Raw genomic sequence first — 24,254 nt, 5'->3', positions numbered from 1 at the left:
ACTGAAGCGACTTAGCAGCAGCAGCAGCAACAGGGAGCCCTGTGGCTCAAACAGTAAAGAATCTGCCTACAATGCAGGATACCTGGGTTCGATCTCTGGATTGGGAAGATCTCCTGGAGAAGGAAATGGCGACCCACTCCAGGATTCTTGCCTGGAAAATCCCATGGACAGAGGAGCCTGGCGGGCCACAGTCCATGGGGTCACGAAGCGTTGGACACTGAGCAACTAACACACACACAGGGAACCCTGTCTGCCCAGGAGCAATCTCCCAAAACAAAGTGCTTAGGAAATAAGAAACTGAGGCATGGCCATGTAGCTTAGCATCTTTCTTCTCCTCTCTTTAAAGAAAGGACCCTTTATAAAGTCAGCTAGCTTTACCCAGCCCCACCTCAACCCTGCTCCTCTTTTAAACAAGCAGGGATGGCTGGTTAGTAGCATACTCCACTCCAACCCATTATTTACCATTCTTGATGGAGAGCTGTGTGTGCTATGGTAAAACATAGCTTTATGACTGACCTTTGGGCAGAAGCTTGGGTGAAGGGGAAACATCTGAGATTTTAAAAAAAGGTAGAAATTAAACTTCTGTTTTGTCTAAAGATACTGGAATAAACACTAAGAAAATGCCTGCGTCTGTCCTAAGTCCACTCAGCAGCCACTCTTGAGGCAGCGTTGCTGGGGTTTTAGCCCAGTATTTGTTACTATTGATGACTTGTATGTAACAGTTACATTCAGAGAGCCTCCTTCAGGTGAGAGTGGGCTAAACAGCAGCCTTAGACTATTGTGTGCCCGTCTTTAATCTCAGAGCAGCTTGAGTGTCTATAAAATCTGTAGCTTCAAGACTCATTTTTAAAGAGATCTGCCAGGTACCTAACCCCGAAGTGGAAAACTATTATCTGTTGTCTACTTTAAAGTCCTATCCAAGTCAGATTATATGGTTATCTTTTCCATGTTTTTTGCATCTCATTTTGACCAAACAGCTTTTGGTAACGAAAACCTTTTGAAAAGGTATTCTAAGTGCAACCTGACTTTTCTGTCATATATGTATATTTCTGTTCTCTGACTATAAATTGTTCTTTTTTTTTTTAACTTTTCAAATAAAGTACTCAAAGTAGATTCTCACCACTCCCACAGCCTTCAGAGGTAGTACGGATAAAGCACTAGCCAGTGGGCCCTGGTTCAGATACCTCCCAGCATTTGGCTTCAGTCCCTGGTCGGGGAACATCCAAATGAATAAATAATAAAAAATGGTTAAGATTGTAAATTTTAAAAAACCCAAAAAACTGGGGCTGGGCAGAATTCCCTGGTGGTGCAATGGTTAGGACTTAGTGCTTTTACTGTTGGGGTCTGGATTCAGTCCTTGGTCAGGAAATTAAGACCTTGCAAGCCATGTGGTGGGACCAAAAAATTAAAATGTTTTAAAAAGTGAAAAATGAAATATAGGTAGGAGTGCCATTGAGTCACACCCCTTTGAATCTGGGTCCTAGCTTAACTAGACTCATGAGGGCAGAATGATACATATAGTTTTGAAACGAGCACATTCAGTACCTAAGTAATCACACACCCATATAGTAAACTAGGACCAACTTTTAATCTTCCTGGGAACTAGCCACAAAGCCTAGAATGCTCCCAGACAGTAGGGAGTAGCTGATAGCAGGGAGGCCAACTAGAGCATTGTGTACATAACACAAGAGTCCCAGTCTGTGCTTGTCTCTATAGCATCTGTTCTCATTCCTGCATGCCACAGCTGCAGATGCTGAAAGGTGCAGGAAGGCTCAAGGCTTTCTGCTTGGCAGGCCTCCCTAAGGATTCTACATGAACTGTATGCCTCCATTGGCTGGTTTTCTCGAATAGTTGCAGTATATCAGCATTTAGCACCCAGATCTTTGCCTTTTGTCTCAAAGAAATTACATCCTCCAGGAGGACAAACCTGCTAATGATAGGAAACACCTGAATGTTAGCTGCCCCACGCCCGGCAAAAACTAAGTGCCCTACTTCCAAGTGTTCATTCTTGCCATTATGCGAATTATATTTGTCCACTGAGCACAGGAAAACAGGCTCAGAGAAACAGAATACAGGTGTGTGGCTTCACCCTGTTTTGCTGTTCTCGCATCACTAAGTTAAAAATGATTTCCCTTTATTTAGGTGTGCAGAAAAGGGAACCCTCCTACACTGTTGGTGGGAATGTAAGTTGGTACAGCCACTATGGAAAACAGTACGGAGGTGCCTTAAAAAACGAAAAATAGAACTACCATATGATCCTGCAATCCCACTCCTGGGCATATATATGGAGAAAGAATCCAAATTGGAAAAGAAGAAGTAAAACTCTCACTGTTTGCAGATGACATGATCCTCTACATGGAAAACCCTAAAGACTCCACCAGAAAATTACTAGAGCTCATCAATGAATATAGTAAAGTTGCAGGATATAAAATCAACACACAGAAATCCCTTGCATTCCTATACACTAATAATGAGAAAGTAGAAAAAGAAATTAAGGAAACAATTCCATTCACCATTGCAACAAAAAGAATAAAATACTTAGGAATATATCTACCCAAAGAAACTAAAGACCTATATATAGAAAACTATAAAACACTGATGAAAGAAATCAAAGAGGACACTAATAGATGGAGAAATATACCATGTTCATGGGTTGGAAGAATCAATATAGTGAAAATGAGTATACTACCCAAAGCAATTTACAAATTCAACGCAATCCCTATCAAGCTACCAGCCATATTTTTCACAGAACTAGAACAAATAATTTCAAGATTTGTATGGAAATACAAAAAACCTCGAATAGCCAAAGCAATCTTGAGAAAGAAGAATGGAACTGGAGGAATCAACTTGCCTGACTTCAGGCTCTACTACAAAGCCACAGTCATCAAAACAGTATGGTACTGGCACAAAGACAGACATATAGATCAATGGAACAAAATAGAAAGCCCAGAGATAAATCCACACACATATGGACACCTTATCTTTGATAAAGGAGGCAAGAATATACAATGGAGTAAAGACAATCTCTTTAACAAGTGGTGCTGGGAAAACTGGTCAACCACTTGTAAAAGAATGAAACTAGATCACTTTCTGACACCGCACACAAAAATAAACTCAAAATGGATTAAAGATCTAAATGTAAGACCAGAAACTATAAAACTCCTAGAGGAGAATATAGGCAAAACACTCTCAGACATAAATCACAGCAGGATCCTCTATGATCCACCTCCCAGAATTCTGGAAATAAAAGCAAAAATAAACAAATGGGATCTAATTAAAATTAAAAGCTTCTGCACAACAAAGGAAAATATACACAAGGTGAAAAGACAGCCTTCTGAATGGGAGAAAATAATAGCAAATGAAGCAACTGACAAACAACTAATCTCAAAAATATACAAGCAACTTAAGCAGCTCAATTCCAGAAAAATAAACGACCCAATCAAAAAATGGGCCAAAGAACTAAATAGACATTTCTCCAAAGAAGACATACGGATGGCTAACAAACACATGAAAAGATGCTCAACATCACTCATTATCAGAGAAATGCAAATCAAAACCACAATGAGGTACCACTTCACACCAGTCAGAATGGCTGCGATCCAAAAATCTGCAAGCAATAAATGCTGGAGAGGGTGTGGAGAAAAGGGAACCCTCCTACACTGTTGGTGGGAATGCAAACTAGTACAGCCACTATGGAGAACAGTGTGGAGATTCCTTAAAAAATTGCAAATAGAACTACCTTATGACCCAGCAATCCCACTGCTGGGTATACACACCGAGGAAACCAGAATTGAAAGAGACACATGTACCCCAATGTTCATCGCAGCACTGTTTATAATAGCCAGGACATGGAAACAACCTAGATGTCCATCCACAGATGAATGGATAAGAAAGCTGTGGTACATGTACACAATGGAGTATTACTCAGCTGTTAAAAAGAATTCATTTGAATCAGTTCTGACAAGATGGATGAAACTGGAGCCGATTATACAGAGTGAAGTAAGCCAGAAAGAAAAACACCAATACAGTATACTAACACATATATATGGAATTTAGAAAGATGGCAATGACGACCCTCTATGCAAGACAGGAAAAAAGACACAGCTGTGTATAATGGACTTTTGGACTCAGAGAGAGAGGGAGAGGGCGGGATGATTTGGGAGAATGGCATTCTATCATGTATACTATCATGTAAGAATTGAATCGCCAATCTATGTCTGACGCAGGATACAGCATGCTTGGGGCTGGTGCATGGGGATGACCCACAGAGATGTTATGGGGAGGGAGGTGGGAGGGGGTTTCATGTTTGGGAACACATGTAAGAATTAAAGATTTTGAAATTAAAAAAATAAAAAATTAAAATTAAAAAAAAAAAGACAAAAAAAAAAAAACAAAAAACAAAAAACTACAGGCACCCCTGTGTTCACTGCAGTGCTGTTTACAATAGCCAAGACATGGAAGCAATCTAAATGTCCATGGACAGAGGAATGGATAAAGACGATGTGACATGTGTATATTTGATTAGCCAAAAAGTTCATTTTAAAAACCCAAATGAACTTTTTGGCCAACCCAATACAATAAAATATTACTCAGCTATTAAAAAGAAATGAAATAATGCCATTTGCAGCAACACGGATAGAACTTAAGATTATCATACTAAGTGAAGTCAGTCAGACAAAACACATATCCTATGATATCACTTATATGTGGAATCTAAAAAGCGGATACAAATGAACTTGTCTACAGAATTGACTCACAGACTTTAAAAACAAACTTATGGTTACCACAGGGGAAATGGGGGAGGGGTAAATTAGGAATATGGGATTAATATGTATACACTGCTATATATAAAGGAGATAATCAACATGGACCTAATGTATAGCATAGGGAACTCTACTCAATATTCTGTAATAACCTATGTGGGAAAAGAATCTGAAGAAGAATGGATATATGTATAACTGAATCACTTTGCTGTATACCTGAAACTAACACATTTAAATCAACTCTCATATAAAAATTAGATTAAAAAAAATTATCTCCCTTCACCTCTTAACTGTATCTTCTTCATACTTTTTATCTTGGAGTCATTTTGTAAACATATCTTTTTCCAATTAGACTCAAATTCTAAGACAAGGAACCATGTATTAACCTCACCTCTATCCTTGCCACCTCTTCTAAATCTCCTTTACTTTGCTCATAATAGAAACATCATTGATGAGTAACAATATAGAATGTGGGCAAGAAATGCCATTAAAGGATTAGGATTTGGCTGCATGATTATAGTGACACAAAATGACTTAAACAATTGAGAGAAATGAGTCCACAGGTGAACCCCTGCCCCACCACCTGCAGTTTGTAGGCAATCTATGTTCCTTATATCACTATTCCAGCCTCCATGCCTAGTTTTCAGGAACCAGAAAGCAACAAAATTGAGGAAACTGGATCCCCTGTCCCTTTGAGGATATTTCCCAGAAACTGTATATACCATTTCTGCTGACATTCATCAGCCAGAACATCCGATGGCTATGCCTCCTGCAAGAGAGACGGGGAGATCTAGTTTTATGTAGATAGTGTGTGCTCAGCTAAGAACTCATTACTGTCAGCCACTGCCCCAAGGCCCATGCAGCTCCAGCCCCTACAGTGTTACAGCCTCTGAGGCTGCACCTGTCCCTCTGAGAGGACGCCTATCCGTGGGTTTCAGGTAACTAGCATCTCTAACTTACCATCCAGGTGTCCCAGCTTAGCTAAGTGTTCCCTCCTGCTTTTAGGAAGAAAAGCCAAATGTGAAGCCTCCCAGTTCCAGTGCACAAATGGCCGATGTATCACACTGCTGTGGAAGTGCGATGGGGATGAAGACTGCACGGATGGCAGTGACGAGAAGAACTGTGGTAAGTAAAGAGCTGCACAGTCTCACCTGTCTCCTCACTAGGACTTGGGCATTTTCCTGAAAAAGGACGACGTTATCTTCACTCCTACAGATGTGTTAAGATTCTGAATCCACTCCTAAGAACTGCTTGGAACCAGAGTCCAAAGATTCTATACTTTCTGGTCTAGGAGGAATACAACCGAGTGTGTGAGGTTATTGACCTGAGTATGGAATCGTGAAGATAAAGTGGAGTTCCTTTCCAGTGAAAGGACCTGGTTGATCTTAGATCAGGCAAACTTTTGCTGTAGGAAGCTAGGGAAAGGGAGGAGAGGACCAGGAATAGAGACAGAAGACTGCTTAGAAAAGACTTTTTTAAAATTCTCAAATGGTTTTGACCCCCCCAAAAGCAAGCCATGGACAGTAAGAAATCCCTTGCAGCTTCAGAGATTAATTAATTCCTGTCATATTTAGTCAACTTCATCTAGCATATTTAGTTGCTAAGTGTAGTCAACTAGCCTATTTAGTCAACTTCAATTTGGATTCTACAAGCCATGTTCTATGAGTCCCAGTACCTCATAAGTCAGCCCAGATCAAAGATCAAATAAGGATTCTTTTACAATTCCTTTTCTCCAGAGATGCTAATTTTAAAGCACTAGACAGGATGGGAGACATTCTCTTCCCCCAAGAAAACAGGGATATACCATTATACTGATCGATCAGCATTTATTAAAAGATTATTGTGAGAAATGACTGCTTTTGCAATTGGTGTGACCTCTCATTAAGCCAGGACAGCTGTGAACTACATGCCATGATGGCATTTAGGGACCTTGGATACAAGCTGAAGTTTGCTTTATGATCCCTTTGTTCCATGTCACTAAATTGCTGAAACAAGGTTGTTCATGAATGTCGGTGATAATGTTGTCTTTTACCTTTTAAAAGGCGTTACATAAAGATATCTGCTATACAAATTAAAAATACGGAAGAAAAGTAGAAGCTAAGTATAGTTGTCATCAACTGCTCTCTTGTTAGGCCCTTGCCTACTTCTTCATGCATCATTACTAAAATTCGGTAGTAGAAACATCCTGGCAGGCTGTCCTGTGCTTGAGCTCTCAGAGCAGTATCGTGGATGCCTGCCTGCCAATATGTAAATTAGTAGCTCATTTGGAAGCAGAGTAAGTCCATTCTGCAATCTCAGGCAAGAAGCTTATCTCCAGTCTCAGGACCAAGAATAGTTCTATGTGACATGTTTACATCTTTGCATTCCAAAGCTAAGATCTTAATCTCCTCTACAAGATACTGAGCTCCATGCTCTTTCTGTGCTACCTGGATAATATAATTCTTTCACTAGTTTTCTCACTAAAGGACCTCACTCTTGTCAACCGTGCTCTTGCTGTAAGTAGTAATTCTTCTTCTATGCTAAACTATGTATTTGGCAAAACCCTTTTATGTTCTTAGAGAGTAATTATTATCTCCATGTTTGGAAGTTCTGAAGTCTTACTTTACCATCTGACCACCTCAGCAGAAACTAACCTGAGTCATTGCAGGGGTCATCACTGGCTTTTCCTAAAATAGTCTCCACATCAATCAGTTCTAGCTACATCACAGAAGACTTGGAAGAGATAAGGAGGTAGGTGTGCATACAATCTAGATCACACAGAATGGGAGAAAGGAAATATATGCTTGGCCATAATTTGTCTCTGCCTTCCAGGTATGAGAGTAGAGAAGGAAAGTAGGAGCTTTGCTCAGGAAGCTGTGAATGCTTATTTGGAGATGTTCTGCCATGAAAGCCTACACAATTACTTAACACTTCTAAAGCTACTTCCTATTTTTCCTGTCCAACCTCTTGATGTTGAACTTGGTTACAACTTCAGCAGGGCTTTTTCTTTCAAGCATGTCAACTAGCATATTTAGTCAACTCAACTTGGATCCTACAAGCCATGTTCTACGAGTCCCAGTAACTCATTCTTCTACAGGTGTTAGGCTGAACTGATAAATCAGTAACTCAGATACCCTCAGTATGGAACTAGTAGTTCTGTTTCCCCATGACACATCTAAATTTCTATCCATCTCTCAAGGCCCAGTTCAAATAGCCCATCTTTACCCTCCCAGTCTGTGTTCAGAATGGAGAGAGAGAAACCCTAGCAACCTACTGACCCTGTTTGTCTTTTGTTCATTTTGTAATACAACCAATCTTTCCTATCCCTGTAACATCTTATACTTTGTAAATTCATAAAGTCTCTTTATAACCATTCCCTACGCTCTCTTTCACAAGTTCTGAAGAGTATCACAGGGTGAATTACAATAACCGAGACCCTCTGGCATCTTTCTACAGGCTCAGGAGAAGACAGGCCTTGGATATCACTTAAACCATGAACACTGGGGGGGGTTTGAGCATTTCAGTGATTTTAGAAGCAGGTGTAAATCTGAAAGTAATATGGCCTTTCTTGTTCCCTTGGCTACACAATTTTAGGATATAAATAATCCTTTTCAGATCATAAGTGATCATCCCATGTTGAGTTCTAGAAGTTGACTATAATCCTGTCTCTCCGCTAACAATGCTCATTGCTCAGTTGTGTCCAACTTTGCCACCCTGTGGACTGTAGCCTGCCAAGCTCCTCTGTGTGTGGAATTTTCCAGGCAAGAATACTGAAGTGGGTTGCCATTGGCTTCTCCGGGGGATCTTCCTGACCTGGGGATTAAACCTGCATTTCCTCTGTCTCCCGAATTGGCAGGCGGATTCTTTACCACTGCACCACCTAGGAAGTCACCCCATTAACAATATCTGAGGCCAACCCAGAGCAGCCCTCTGGTTTCGTGCACTCTGAATTGAGAGTTGTACCTGGCTTAAACCCCTGACTTGAAGTGGCCTCTTTCATATTTTCAATAAATTGTTGACTTTTAACTGATTTTCCATTCAGAATATTTGTTAAAGAATGACTTAAACTGGAAATTCAAGTAGAAAGTATAGGCACAGGGGCAAAGAAGAATATAACCTAAGAAGGATGCTCTTGGAATGCCCTATGTGGTTCCTTGTCAAGACTCATCTTACTCCCTGGGTAGGGAGTTCCTCATGGGTAGGATGACCAAGCTGCCTATACAGCTTTGCTTAGCACAGTCCTGGAATGATGTTTATCTTCCTGGTAAAAATAAGACGACCCTCTTTCTACTGAGACTGTGTCAATTTGGACAAATTACATAGTCACCCTAATTAAGGAGAAAAGTCTGCCATAGTAAGAATTAGTAGCAGAACTGATACCTTGTCTCAGGCTGTTTAACTCTAGTAGTCAGTTATGAGGACTGGCAGCTTCCATAGTAAGTTCAGTGACTTTTAGCTGGTTGATGTGAGTCCACCCTTCGGTTGCTAAATACAACTTCTCTTACACTCAGATTTGAGCTTCCAATATTTCTTATCTTATCCAATAAGAAATATTGGTTCCTCTGCCCCAATACACCTGTAGGGGTGATGGTATTCGGTACTGGAGCTTGGCCTTCTGTCTCTATGCTAAACCCATGTGTTGTTACAAGGTGCCCCTAAAACAGTTAAACTGTGAGCCAGTCGTAAGATGAAATGTTTGACTGTTAAACCTATGAAGCACTTGAATGACTTGGAAGAAATGCCTGAAAAGAATGAACTTATTACTCCATCTCAACGTTATAAAATGGGCAAGAAGTTCATTGGAAGGGATCCCTTAACTTCAGTGTCCTCCAAGGCTCTCAAATGATCACCTTCCTCCTCTAGGGGAAAGGGAGGGAAAAAAAGATTTTTCTAAGGTCCTGCTGGATATTGGCAGTTGACTGCTAATTGACTTAGCTTTATTTTTAGAATAAAGTATCTCAAATGCAGTTGTACCCCTAACGGGAATGTAGGGTTCTTGGGTGAGTGACTTCAACTTTAACCCTGCAAATCCACTTCTGTAGTGAAGAAGACATGCGCTGAGTCTGACTTTGTATGCAACAATGGCCAATGTGTTCCTAATCGATGGCAGTGTGATGGGGATCCTGACTGTGAAGATGGTTCTGATGAAAGCCCAGAACAGTGCCGTGAGTGCGACTCGCTTTGGACTTGAATTTTCCCAAGCTGTTCCATGTCTCATAGCTCTAAGTACTGTATACTCTAAAACTTGCTAGTTTTCCTTGCCCTTCTTTAAAGTTAGGCCAGTTGACTCCAAGGTCAGTCAGATCATTATCAGTCAATCTTGAATAATATTAAAGAATGTTCTCCCTAATCTTAACAAGACTGACATTCTCTTGGGTAGCTTCACTATTGAACATTTAAGACTGAAGCCAGAAGATTTAAGAACTCCTTGACTAGGTGCATAGATTTCAAATATTCGATGATAATGACACTGAGCAGATGGTACTCTGGTCCTGGAAGCTAAGTCAAGATGTGAGGGTCCCCTGTGCGCCGGGTATAAGCTTTTAGATACAGAGTTTCTCATATTATGAGAAAAAAATCTACTGCTGAAGGGGTAAGGTGACTACAAACAGGGTGATAAGAGTGATTTTAAGAAACATGTAACCTAAAGTTATTTAAGTAGGGAGCTTACAGCTTGTTCTTATATAAGAGAAACTTCATAGGTATGCAAATACACATGTGTCCTTAGGCTTGACATTCAGGAGAAAGTCTGTGACATCATAAAGGAAGATGATGGGGGATAGATAAATTAGAATCATTTGCATATCCTGGTGAAGAAAGTTCTCATGTTCCTTCTAAGGCAGTAGAGGCCTGCTAAAGCACTGAAAGTGGAAGTCTAATATGAACAAAGTTTAGTTCTGGAATATAAGATTACAAAGGAAAATTAAGCAAAAAGGAAGAGACATGTGTTAATTGCAGTTCTCCAGGCAAGAAGTAAGGTGAATAATAAGAGCACTGGCCAAAGGCGGTGAGTTAGCATAGGTGAAGAGGGGTTCCACAAAGATCCAGCTCCAAGTTCTAGTGGGGGACAACCCTGTAAAGTCAAGAATTAGAGGGTTCCCCTACTTCACAAGATGATAATCTGAAGGAGGCCTGTGAACAAGACTTCATAGGTATTAGACCATCTGGCTTTTAATGAAGTTGGCATTCGTTGCCAATATCTGGGTGTGTCACTTGATACCCAGCAAATACATAATAGTCACGGAGCAGGCCAGCCAAGGAACCCAACCATGTCAAATAAAACAAACGCCAGGAGTGCACACGCCACAGAACCTTGACAGTGTAGCACGCTCAAGGCTCTCGGGTGGACTGCCAGGTAGTCTAGGCTGGCCTGGCTCCCCAGCCATGGAGGCCACGGAAGATCTGCCCAGGCTCCAGCTAGTCAGTCGAATTTCAGCTGTGTGCCTGGCCACTGAGTCACAGACGTCACCACTTCCAGGCAGCACAGGAGCAGCAGCTTTGTGCTGATGAGTTTGGAGGCTCTTTTGAGACTGTATGTCATCAACAGATATGAGAACATGCCGCATAAATGAAATCAGCTGTGGCGCCCGCTCCACTCAGTGTATCCCAGTGTCCTGGCGGTGTGATGGTGAAAATGATTGTGACAGTGGAGAAGATGAAGAAAACTGTGGTAAGAAGATCAGTGTTGAGTGGCTTAACCCAAAGACCCTCTTGCTCCAAGAAGGGTGGGCGTGAAGGTGCAGTTGACTTGACTTGCTTTCTAGTGACTTCACTACCTGCTCAACTCCTTGTCTTTCCTAACTGCCCTCAAACTCAGAGAAGTGTGCATGGTAACTGACCATTGCTTGCTTGGCTGGTTCTTCTAGGCAAATAGAAATAAGAAGGTAAGTCCTCCAAGGCACTTCCATGTTGAGATGGCTCAGTGAAGCAGCAGTTGTGTGAACTCTTGTCTCGGTTAGGACAGCAGCTCGTGGGCCTTCCTCACTTGGGCTCCATCAAACGAGGAGACTAAAGCCAGCAAACACATCCCCAGGTCCAAACTGGATCTGCCTAGTGGCATAAATTACTTGAGTCTCACACAAGCATTCCTCAGCCCCCAAACTAGATTCTCTTTTAACCTTTCCAAAAGCTAAACTGAAACAGAAGGACAAATTAATGTCTTGCTGGTGATACCCAAAGAAATTTCTAACCAACCAGCGGTACCTTTGTCTCCTATCACAGTTCCTACCTGTAAAAACTAACTCTGTTTCCTAGCCTTTCATGTTTCTGCTCTTGGAAAACGTGTAATAAAATGCTCCATGTTAAAGGCGAGGCCCTGGGAAAGTCTTTAGGTTGAACAGACATTGTGTTGAATGTTCTTTCAAGCATCTACCTTTTTATAGGGCCTTTAAAACCACAGCTGTTGAGCCTGACATGCATAGGCCTCCTGATGCAGTAAGTGTACAATGAGTTGAGGGCACTTGTGGTTGAAACACCCGTCTTGTGTGTAGAAGTCACATCCCAAGGTCATTACCATTGCACCTAGTCCAATGAGTTTTGGCACTGAATCCTAGAACTGAGCTTTATGTACTGGTAAGCCATGGAGCTGCCAAGTGTTTCCCTCTTCAATCTAGACTTTGCTTCCCAAGAGAGTCGTGGTCTCCACCCCAATTACCACCAAATTTTGACCTTTATTAATTTGGCAGGAATCTGAGTCAAAGTATGAACTGACTAGCTTACCATTATCTAGCACACTTGGCTGCTAGATTTCAGTTCTAGCCCCAAAAGTGACTTTCTAAAACTTTACAAGACCTGTTACTCCTGATCCTGATTGGAAGGACCAAAAGAGAAGGAACCGTGTATGGTGGCATAATACACGGAGGCTTCTTTTTGGTGATGGTGTCACAGTGCTTATTAGCAGTGAATACATTGCTCATGTACCTGATGCCTGATCATCTCAGCTCAGGATGTAGCCTGGCCTGATGAGCAGTGTAACCATTTAAAGAGAACTCATGTCCACCTTTTCCAATGAGGTATCTTGTAACAGTTTAAGTTATTAATTGCCATCACTTTAAGATGCCTCTTATCCCAAATGAATTTCTAGTCTTCATCTATTTTCTCATTCCTTCCATTTCTGTTCCTCTTCAAATGTCCTTGCCTGTTTTACATGTTAAGGCTGTTTCCCAGTGTTCTGGGAAATATTGATATAATCCAACTTTCACTGTTAAGTTAGGTGAAAAAGCTGGGGTTCATGATCCATGACCTGCATGTTAGATTTGGGGACGAGAAGCTTGAAAGGACAAGTCCTGATGAGTCTTCAATGGGATATCTTCTCTCTCAATAGGCAACATAACGTGTAGCTCTGATGAGTTCACCTGCTCCAGTGGCCGCTGCATCTCCAGGAATTTCATGTGCAATGGCCAGGATGACTGCAGTGATGGCAGCGATGAGCTGGACTGCGCCCCACCAACCTGCGGGCCCCACGAGTTCCAGTGCAGCACCTCCTCCTGCATCCCCATCAGCTGGGTGTGCGACGATGACGCAGACTGCTCAGACCAGTCGGATGAGTCCCTGGAGCAGTGCGGCCGCCAGCCAGTGATCCACACCAGGTGCCCGGCCAGCGAGATCCAGTGTGGCTCTGGCGAGTGCATCCACAAGAAGTGGCGATGCGACGGGGATCCCGACTGCAAGGACGGCAGCGATGAGGTCAACTGTCGTAAGTCACTTTCCTGTCAGTGAGGCATGCTCAGCTCTCACCCAGGTATCCACCAGGGACACTTTGGCTGACTTCACCCCATCCCATACTCTTCCCCCTGTAGCTTCCCGAACCTGCCGACCTGACCAGTTCGAGTGTGAGGATGGCAGCTGCATCCACGGCAGCAGGCAATGTAACGGCATCCGAGACTGTGTGGACGGTTCTGATGAAGTCAACTGCAAGAACGGTAGGTGTCCCCCTGGTTGTGGTTGTAAGTGCAATGATTGCTCTGATCAGACCCACTGATGGAATCTCTCTTCCGTGTCTCTGTTTGTAGTCAATCAGTGCTTGGGTCCCGGGAAATTCAAGTGCAGAAGTGGGGAATGCATTGATATCAGTAAAGTGTGCAACCAGAAGCAGGACTGCAGGGACTGGAGTGACGAGCCCCTGAAGGAATGCCGTAAGTGAAGGGGTTGCGTGAGGACAGAGTTGGACAGGTTAAGTAGACCCAGCAGAGCTAATGCGGTTTGGAGCCTGCCTAATGGCTGGGTAAACTACTTTAATGAATTAGGTTCAGTGGCTGGGCTTAAAAGTGAAATGTTATGACTTAAAAGTACTGACAGAGTAGTTCATAGTTTCACCCCCTTAATGATAACCAATCAGCAATAGAGAACCTTGACTAAATACTGCTTAACCAACTGTTAACTTGCCAAGAGATTGGGTTTTCTATTCCCCCAATACAGGCTGAGATGTATATCTGCAAGACACAATATTAGATCTTGAAAAATCATGGGTTTGATTAGACTATCTAGACCAGTTATCAGGAATAGCCTGGATTTTAAATGTTAATAGATCAAATATCAATTTGAGTATTGAGTAACTCTACTACCTTTTTCTTTCAGATGTAAATGAGTGCTTGGTTAATAATGGCGGATGCTCCCATATCTGCAAAGACCTAGTTATAGGCTATGAATGTGACTGTGCAGCTGGGTTTGAACTCATAGATAGGAAAACCTGTGGAGGTGAGTTGAAAAACAGAGCCTGAGAACAGGGGGTGATGGGAAAGGTCAGAAGATCTCTGTAGGTCATCTAGGAATAGCAAGACTAATTCTAATTTCCCTCCTAGATATTGATGAATGCCAAAATCCAGGAATCTGCAGTCAAATTTGTATCAACCTAAAAGGCGGTTACAAGTGTGAATGTAGTCGTGGCTATCAAATGGATCTTGCCACGGGCGTGTGCAAAGCAGTAGGTAAATGGACTTAGACTGGTGTTGCTCTGGTACCTTTATGAGCAAGTGCTCAGCCAGTGACTACAACAGCCAAATGAAATATGAAAATAAAATAGTACTTGAGAGCAATGCTAGTAAATTCACAGTGCAATTGCATATGTTAGATAGCAAACCATTGCCCCAGATGCCTGCCTTAGTCAATTCCTTTTGCATATGTATCATGAATACCTGCTTATTCTCTGCTTCCAAAACTTGAGTGCAATTCAAATAAGTAACTTATTTATCAGCTGCCCTGTTTTGTTGAATGCTGTGACCCAAGGACAGTCTTCTTAAACAGTAGGAAGCGCTCGCAGGCCCAGGGGCATGGACTTTGGCAAGAGTACTCCTGAAGTGTTCAGCAGTGCCCTCACTTTTTAAGTGCTCCTCTATTGGGAGGAAGTAACTTGGAAGGACTTTGTCTTCTTTCAGCAAAACTAAATTAACCTGACTCCTGTCTTGCAGGCAAAGAGCCAAGTCTGATCTTCACCAATAGACGAGACATCAGGAAGATTGGCTTGGAGAGGAAAGAATATATCCAACTAGTTGAACAGCTGCGAAACACTGTGGCTCTCGATGCTGACATCGCTGCTCAGAAACTATTCTGGGCTGATCTAAGCCAAAAGGCCATCTTCAGGTAACTTACAGTTCCATTCTTGGTGTCTTGGTCTAAGTCATTGTCACTGGCCTTTTGAAGGTTTGGGGGAATTTCCCTCATCTCTAGTTCCAGTCTAGCATTGAATGTCAGGAATGTTAGATCTAAGGGGCTTCCCAGGTGGCGCTAGTGGTAAAGAACCCACCTGCCAATGCAGGAGACTTGAGATGCGAGTTCAGTTCCTAAGTTCGGAAGATCCCCTGGAGAAGGGCATGGCAACCCACTCCAGTATTCTTGCCTGGAGAATCCCATGGACAGAGGGACCTGGCAGGCTGCAGTCCATAGTGTCACAAAGAGTCAGACACGACTGGAGCAGCTTAGCACACATACACATTAAATCTAAACACTGATTCTTTAATTATTAAATTACTATCAGTTCCTCATTTGAAACTAACAATCACCTGCAAAATAAAAGATGGCTACAATTATAAGATTATAACAAGTAACATCGTAATTTCTCTGATGTTCTCCCTTTTTTTTTTTCCAGTTGAGTTAGTTCATAGTTGCTACAACTAGAATGGCAGTGGTAGCTTTTTCTTATTAGGAACTGTAGAAACTCAGATGATAGTTACTAAAGCAGATAGCTTCACTTAAGAGTATGGTGTTCTTGCAAGTAGCATGCAGACCAACAACAAGATCACCTACAGTGTTAGTAATTTGGAATCGGTAAGCAGCATGGTTACATAATTTGAGTGTTGAACTATGGGGTTACTAGAGTTCATTCTGAACAAAGTAGTTGACCATTTTGTGAGCAGAAAGTCCATTCTCCAGGCTCCGATGGTGTCAAACTCTTAAATTTCTTGTGACCTATTCTGTTTCAGTGCCTCAATTGATGACAAAGTTGGTAGACATGTTAAAATGATCGACAATGTCTATAATCCTGCAGCCATTGCTGTTGATTGGGTGTACAAGACCATCTACTGGACTGATGCGGCTTCTAAGACTATTTCAGTAGCTACCCTAGACGGAACCAAGAGGAAGTTCCTGTTTAACTCTGACTTGCGAGAGCCTGCCTCCATAGCTGTGGACCCGTTGTCTGGGTCTGTATTCTGTGTTTTTCATCACATAGACTTTCAGATGCTATCTGTGTAGGTCAGGAGCTTTCCTTGTGCCTAAAATAGTACTGAAATCCCAGGATTTAACAGCTCCCTACAACAAAGAATTATCTAGTACAAGATGTCAGTGGTGCCATAGTTGAGCAAGCTGGGAATGAACTCATCTATATGACAGGCCCTCCCTGAGCAGATGACTGCTAGTTCACATGAAAGAAACAACAATTCTGATTTGAGATACATCAAAAGCTGTATTTAACCCTTATGCCCACCCAGCTTCTGTGCATGTTTTACACTGAAGTATAAAGAAAGTAATGGCAACCCACTCCAGTATTCTTGCCTGGAAATATGGAGATATATATATATATATATATATATATGGAGATATATATATATGGAGATATATATATATGGAGATATATATATACACACACACACATATACACACATTCTTTTTCATATTCTTTTCCCTTATGGTTTATCACGAGATATTAAATATAGTTCCCTGTGCTATACAGTGGGACCTTGTTGTTTATCCATTCTATATGTAATAGTTTGTATCTGCTAATCCCAAACTCCCAGTCCACCCCTCCCCTCTCCCCCACATTCCTCTTGGCAGCCATAGTCAGTCTGTGAGTCTGTTTCTGCTTCACAGATAGGCTCATTTCTAAATGCAAGTGATTTAATTTTTGTCTGACCACTTTTATCAGGTTAGCTCTGAATGATCCAACCTAAGTAGTCACATGAGTTGTGAGGATTTGGGTAACCACGTTATCTCTAGGCTTTCATCTAAGTGTGCAAGTTGTCTGAAAGTCCAATGAAAATAAATAAACCTCTCTAGAAACATTTCACTGAGGACTTCCTCCAAATTGCCCCTAAATAATATAGGAAAGCAGCTATTAGCAATTTGACCAAGGCTGTAGTAATCACAATTGACTCCCATGAAGCCTCCCTAGAACACAGCCCAGCCCTGAGTGTCTGTAAAACTTGCCAGATACTCCTCTTTTACTCTCTTGAAAGCATTGGCCTTTCATAAAGGAAATATATAACCTGTGACTTTGGGTTGAAGTTTAATGTCAGAGTTACATAGTTTAATATCAGAGTTACATAGTTTAATATACTTAATAATGAGCTTGTTGATCCAGAGTGTTAACTTTTGTTTACCCAGAACATAACTTTGACCCTTAAGTGGTACAATTTATACTCTAGAGTTTCCCATTTACTTTTCGAACATGTATATCTCAAGCTGCAACTTTATTCCTTCCAAACCACTGAAGCTGATTTCTAATTTAATTCTTCCCAGCTTTGTTTACTGGTCAGACTGGGGTGAACCAGCTAAAATTGAAAAAGCAGGAATGAATGGGTTTGACAGACGGGCGCTGGTGACAGCAGACATCCAGTGGCCTAACGGAATTACACTTGGTATGTGCTTTCTTCTTTCCTCAACCACGGTTCAACTGTCTGCAGAGTGTTACTAATCTCTATAGCGAACGCTGGACTACAGCAGACAACTCTAAGGTTCCTTCTTAAGCAGGGATTTGTGATGAGAAGAACCAAACAGTGCAAGTGGAATGGTGGACTTCGCAAATCACTTGCTCCATAATTACTAGCTTTTCTACCCATCTGGGGCTAATCTGTGACATGAATTAGGTGAACTCTCATCATAAATACTCCTGACCTAGGTGCCTTGCATTTCCTGAATTTCAGGGTACTCCTGGCTCCTTAAGGGGAGAACAACAAAATGCTGGCCTCTTTTAATACTTCTATGATGTCACTAATACTTGAGTCAGTTACTTTGACAATCTCAGGTACCCCTTGAGTCCCCCCAGGTGTATGTGGGTGCAGATTCTGCATGCTGCTTCACAAGATTTGGGGAACCCTGTTAAGAACCCCGGCTAGGGGAGGAACAGTGAAAGCAGAGTGCTGGATTCCTTAGATATTTTAAATGGAAGCAGACCAGTTCTGACTTCTGACCATTCTTTTCCTACCAGACCTTATAAAGGGCCGCCTCTATTGGCTGGATTCCAAATTGCACATGTTATCCAGTGTGGACTTGAACGGCCAAGATCGCAGGATAGTCCTGAAGTCTCTGGAATTCCTAGCTCATCCCCTGGCACTCACAATATTTGAGGTAAGATGTGTGTCTCACATTTAAGCGTATACCTCTGAGTTATTGTAGCAGCTTGGAGAGAAAGAATAGGGGAAGGAGGGAAGGATGGAGGGGCATGACTTGAGAAACCTAAACCTAAACCTGGGCCATCACCTGAAACCTGGGCCAGTGGATATACTGATCCCTCATAGCATTTTAAGAACCTGAACTTGCTTCTCTTAGAGTTTTACATCTGACGTCCCAACCCAGCCTTAAATAAATTTGATCCATTAAATTGGCAGTAAATAATAATGACCTTAGAGACTGACTCATGTTGATCCTACATGTACATACTAATTTGGGGGTTCTGTTTTAGGATCGTGTCTACTGGATAGATGGGGAAAATGAAGCAGTCTATGGTGCCAATAAATTCACTGGCTTGGAGCTGGCCACTCTAGTTAACAACCTTAATGATGCCCAGGACATCATTGTCTATCACGAACTTGTACAACCATCAGGTATCGTGGGGAAGCAGAGCCCCTCTGGCTACTTTCAGGGCAGCAGCCTGACACAGAGCCCTCTGGGTATCAGCAGCTCCCTAGTAACTCAGCTTGCTCCGTGATGGAAATTTCCCCCCACTGGACCCTCCCTCCAACCCTTCAGACCTGGTGCTCAGTATAGTGTAACTTACAGGTCAAAGAGCTTCAGAACTTCAGCTTTTAGCTTCCCTCCCAACTGTCAGCCTCCTGACTTTTAATATCAATCCCTTCCATCCCCCTTGGCATTCATTCCTTCTTGCTACAACTATTGCACTAAGTAGCTTTTATGCCATCACCTTTCCCTTTCTCTCCACCATGACACCTCTTGTATGGAACTGTACAGATGCTCAAACACATCTGGGCATGTGGTCTCCTGCTCAGAATACATGACTGGTTCTAGCTAAATGAAACCTCTAGGCCTCCCCGTAGCTGGGTTCCTGCTATTCTGTGGGAGTGAGACAAAGCCAGAAGAGCATGCTTCTCTCCTTCCTCTGAGCCTTGGCTGCAAGCTTTGGACCGATAGTGAAGCTAGGTCTGCTCACTCACCTCTTTTCCCACCTCCTCCTTCCATGCATCTATGTACAGCATAACTCTTTTCCTACTTCCAAGAAGTTTTCTGGCCCTGTGTGTCCTTAGAGCATGCTGCCTGTACTACTACTATTTATCCTTCATGAGTATTGGCTTAACTTTAGGGGTTGACAGAGCAATCCTTAAAGACAAGGGCTCATGTCTTCAGCATCTAGAACCAAGCTTTATGTATAGCAGGCACTGGAAGACCCATTTTGAAAAGACTTTTCTTTCTGAATAGGTAAAAACTGGTGTGAAGAAGATGTGGAGAATGGAGGATGTGAATACCTCTGCCTGCCAGCCCCACAGATTAATGACCACTCTCCAAAATACACCTGTTCCTGTCCCAATGGATACAGTCTAGAGGAGAATGGCCGAGAGTGCCAAAGTAAGGCTTTCTTCCTTTTCAACCATAAGCAGGACCTACAACAGGCAATAGCCTGGATTTTAAGAATTCTGTTTTAACTCACTCTTGGAATAAATTAGAGAACGTATCTGCTACCAACTCTACCAAGAGTTCGCATCATTCCTTGAGGACTGACTTCTAACTCACATAAGATGAGTTTATAGGTGACTGTTCACTCCAGCACTCTTGCCTGGAAAATCCCATGGACGGAGGAGCCTGATAGGCTACAGTCCATGGGGCTACAAAGAGTCGGACACGATTGAGCGACGCGACTTCACATACCGATTTGTACCAATTAGTCCCATAACAGCACTGACCCAGCCAACTTGCAGATTCTTAAAGTCTTAACATTGTCCTCCAGAGAAAGGGTCTGAAATGAGGCTTAAAGAGTGCCAGGGTTCCAAGAAAACTTCTGGCCCCAGTGGGTGACACTGTCTTAAACGCATACTTAAATGAAGCTTGCATCTTGGTCTCCTGTCCTTAGCTTTTGACTAAGTGGCAAATTAAAACTTACATGTTGTGAATTAGGATCTCGTAATGTGAGGCTTTTATTAGCATGATACTGAGTCCCTGCAGGGACAAGCTCAGTTTACTGAGAAAGCAATTACAAAACAATTTGACAGTGAAACTAGTATGCCTGGTAATATGGTTTTGAGAGCATTTCTTGCAACTTCCAGGAACCTGGGACTTTGCCTAGAGAGGTCGTTAAGTGTGGCAGTATATCTTTTCAAATTGTCAAATTCCCAGTGCTTACAGTTCTGCCCAAAGACATGTGTATCTGTGGTTTTGCTGAGGTTTCCCTTAGTTTTGACACATCCACCATGCAACTCGGTTCAGCAGTGGTTTGTCAATTTCCCAATGTTAAAATAACCCACCACATGGCTTGTTTGGACTAAAGAGCTAGCCACTCTGGAACCTTGGCATTAACCAGGTTCTTGGTTTTATAATTCAGGTACTGCAACTACTGTGAATTACAATGAGACAAAAGATACCAACACAGCGGAAATTTCTCCAACTAGTGGACTAATTCCTGGAGGTATTGGGTTCAGTACTGCAAACGGTTAATCTCAACTAACAGCCACACTCATTGAACCTGTGCCTTATATCATTAATGCAGCCTTTAACTCCTTGTTCTGCCCCTAATTGGTAACCTGTATTTAAACTCCAAAGACTTAGAACCTGCAGCTCTTAGCCTGACCTGACTTAGTAAGACATCTGTGAGGGAGCTGTTCGTGAAATGGCTATTATAACATGAGACTCTCAAATACTTCTAGACCAGTTGTTCTTGGTATACAGTTGGAGTAGATACTGAGCAGCAGTGGTGGATGCAAGAGGGCATGAGGCTCTCTACCAGGTGGGTGAATTTCTAAGTCTGAATTCAGATCCTCCTAAACGGATTCCCTTTATTCCCCTGTAGGGATCAATTTGACCACAGCAGTATCGGAGGTCAATGTCCCCCCTAAAGGGACTTCTGCTGCCTGGGCCATCCTTCCCCTCTGTAAGTACATTCCCCACACATCTGGATCCAAGGAACTTCATAGATACTGGATGGCTGTTTCTAGTCCATCTAGAGAGGCCCTTCCCGTAGCTCCTTGTACTGTCACAGCACTCCGGACACTGAATCACCCTTGCCCCCTCCCCAAGCTGGCATGCTCATTTAAGAGTCCATAACCTTCTCTACAGTGGTGTTCTTAGCACGGCAACTGGCAGGCATGAATGTTCAGTTGTTATGTACAAGGTGCTCATTGCTTTCTACTTCAGAGTTGTTTGTCTGGCTTTATCCCCTTTCATAATAAGTCCCTTCCAGTGAAGAGCACTTTTATCTTCCCCTTCGAAATATGTATAATGCTTCATACAGAGGAAATACATGAGTTCTTAAATGATTTGTTGAGGAGTTATAGAAGGTACATTAAAAATAGTTAAGCCTTTCCAAGCCCAGCGAGAAGAACCTCTAACACTATTCTAGGGCATGTGAAGTGTGAGGCACTATGCTACAGTGGTCTCTTTATCCTAAATTATGGGATTCCAAGCTTAGCTAACTCATCAGGAGGACCATCTGAAGAACTCTCCAGAAGCTTCTGAAATTTGAACTCGATCAGCCTGGGGAGGAGCCAAGGACTCCACAACTGCCCAGACAGAGGTGTCTAGCTATGCATCAGAGGCTATAGAACAATACAACCTCTGGTCTGATCTTGTTTTAAGCTCCTACCCCATTTATATTCTAACTTCTAGTCATCCCAGCTTCCTAAAACATGAAGAGTTTATTAGTTAACAATCATGGATTCTTTAGCATCCTCCTTTTTTGTATGTTTTGAGACTAGACCTTGGTTAGTCACCTTCTAACTTTTTTTCAGTGCTCTTAGCAATGGCAGCAGTAGGTGGCTACTTGATGTGGCGGAATTGGCAACATAAGAACATGAAAAGCATGAACTTTGACAATCCTGTGTACTTGAAGACCACTGAAGAGGACCTATCAATAGACATTGGTAGACACAGTGCTTCTGTTGGACACACGTACCCAGCAGTAAGTCAGCTCTGTGTCTTTATGTACATGAGTTGCAGTCAGACATTTTAGAAAGGAGGCCGCAACACAAGCTGTGATTGCCTGGGCTGGAAAGAGCCATTAGAACCATGGAGTCACCAAATATTGGGTTGGTCAAAAAGTTTGTTTGGGTTTTTCATAAGCTATTATCAAAAAACCCAAACAAACTTTTTGGTCAAGCTGGTACTTCATCTACTCCCTGAAGATTAGACAGTCTAGCCTGTTAGAATTTAAGTCAGTTGACAACTGTCTACCCTGAACGGAATGGCAAGTCAACTTAAGGACATCATTGTACAATTTAAGATATTTTGGGTTATGGAAGCTACATGTAAATATTAGCATGAACCAAAGATCTCCTTTTTGAACTTAAAGCAGGTGCCTATAGGGTGGATGACTTAAAGTCAGTGTATTGAGCAAGGTTCATGTAGCCAAGATGACCAAATGCTTGAAAATCACCTCTCCCACTTCACAGAGCTATCCTTCCTTTCAACACTGGACTCAGTCACTTGATCTTCAATTGAAACCAACATGGATTGTTTAGCCTTCACTTTTGGAACAGTCTGAACAAAACAAGTGCAGAGCTGTGGTGAAGCAAGAGTGGTGGTCAGTTCATGCCACATGTGTGTCTTTTCACATTTTTATCCATAATCTAAGATCATTCAGGAGAATAGGCAGAATCAGTCACACTATTTTCTCTCTCTACCCAGTAAATATAGTTGAATTCAAGTTAAAATGCATTAGTGATGCAACTCAGTACAGTTTGGGGTCTGGCTTCCCTTCTGGGCACCTTTGGTCTCTGAATGAACAACTCAAAAACAAGGTTTGCTTTACAAAATGAAGTTGCTACCAACAAAGGAATCACCAAACTCACGCCATGCTTTTTCTGTTCCACAGATATCAGTTGTAAGCACAGACGATGATCTAGCCTGACTTCTGAGACAAGTCACGACCTTTGAGGTCTGAACCAGTGAAACCCCCCACTTTGGAATGGTAACCAAGCCAGCAGCTGAAGCCTCTTTCTTCCTGCCATCTGGAAGAACATCAAGATATCTTTGCGTGGATCAAGCTTGTATACTTAATCATTTTTATATTACTTTTGTAAATATTCCCATCCACATTCTCCTTCAGTTTTGGATGTGGTTACCAAAAGTATCTGTAACCCTTGAATCTCTAGACAGTATTGCCACCTCTGGCCAAATATGCACTTTCCCTCGAAAGCCATATTCCAGCAACGAAACTTGTGCTATAGTGTATACCACCTGTACATACATTGTATAGGCCATCTGTAAATATCCCAGAGAACAATCAGTATTCTTAAGCACTTTGAAAATATTTCTATGTAAATTATTGTAAACTTTTTCAATGGTTGGGACAATGGCAATAGGATAAAACGGGTTACTAAGGTGAAATTGCCAAAAAAAAAAATTTGTAAACTAATTTTGTACGTATGAATGAAATCTTTGACCTCAATGGAGGTTTGCAAAGACTAAGTGTTCAAACTACTGTACATTTTTTTTCCAAGTGCTAAAAAAAAATTAAACCAAGCAGCTTAACCATGGTTTGTGCCTATTCCTCTAGGATGAACTTCTGTAAACAACCTGAGTAGTATCAGGTGTTCTAACTAAATATATGAGCTCTAGATCTTGATGTTGTATAACGAAGCCTATAATATGGCTTGTTTCTCTTACAATTAAGTACTAAAAGAATGAGGTACCACTTAA

General features: G+C 42.0%; 1 protein-coding gene across 1 annotated transcript in view; it reads left to right on the top strand.

The window, feature by feature from the left end:
• Positions 1-24,042, top strand: part of VLDLR (very low density lipoprotein receptor) — a 33,628-nt gene extending 9,586 nt beyond the window's left edge. Inside the window, exons 2-18 of the mRNA XM_068973531.1 lie at positions 5,769-5,888; positions 9,785-9,907; positions 11,290-11,412; positions 13,066-13,437; positions 13,541-13,663; positions 13,754-13,876; positions 14,319-14,438; positions 14,543-14,668; positions 15,149-15,320; positions 16,160-16,378; positions 17,694-17,812; positions 18,382-18,521; positions 18,856-18,997; positions 19,827-19,973; positions 21,409-21,489; positions 22,346-22,515; positions 23,428-24,042. Of these exons, the coding sequence (XP_068829632.1) occupies positions 5,769-5,888; positions 9,785-9,907; positions 11,290-11,412; positions 13,066-13,437; positions 13,541-13,663; positions 13,754-13,876; positions 14,319-14,438; positions 14,543-14,668; positions 15,149-15,320; positions 16,160-16,378; positions 17,694-17,812; positions 18,382-18,521; positions 18,856-18,997; positions 19,827-19,973; positions 21,409-21,489; positions 22,346-22,515; positions 23,428-23,463 (2,456 nt within the window). The 3' untranslated portion in view covers positions 23,464-24,042. The remainder of the gene's footprint in view (positions 1-5,768; positions 5,889-9,784; positions 9,908-11,289; positions 11,413-13,065; positions 13,438-13,540; positions 13,664-13,753; positions 13,877-14,318; positions 14,439-14,542; positions 14,669-15,148; positions 15,321-16,159; positions 16,379-17,693; positions 17,813-18,381; positions 18,522-18,855; positions 18,998-19,826; positions 19,974-21,408; positions 21,490-22,345; positions 22,516-23,427) is intronic.
• The last annotated feature ends 212 nt before the right edge of the window (positions 24,043-24,254 follow it).

This window comes from Capricornis sumatraensis, chromosome 6 (assembly GCF_032405125.1).
Source record: "Capricornis sumatraensis isolate serow.1 chromosome 6, serow.2, whole genome shotgun sequence".
In the NCBI taxonomy this organism is placed as follows: domain Eukaryota; kingdom Metazoa; phylum Chordata; class Mammalia; order Artiodactyla; family Bovidae; genus Capricornis; species Capricornis sumatraensis.
This window is presented reverse-complemented; position numbering and strand designations above follow the sequence as displayed.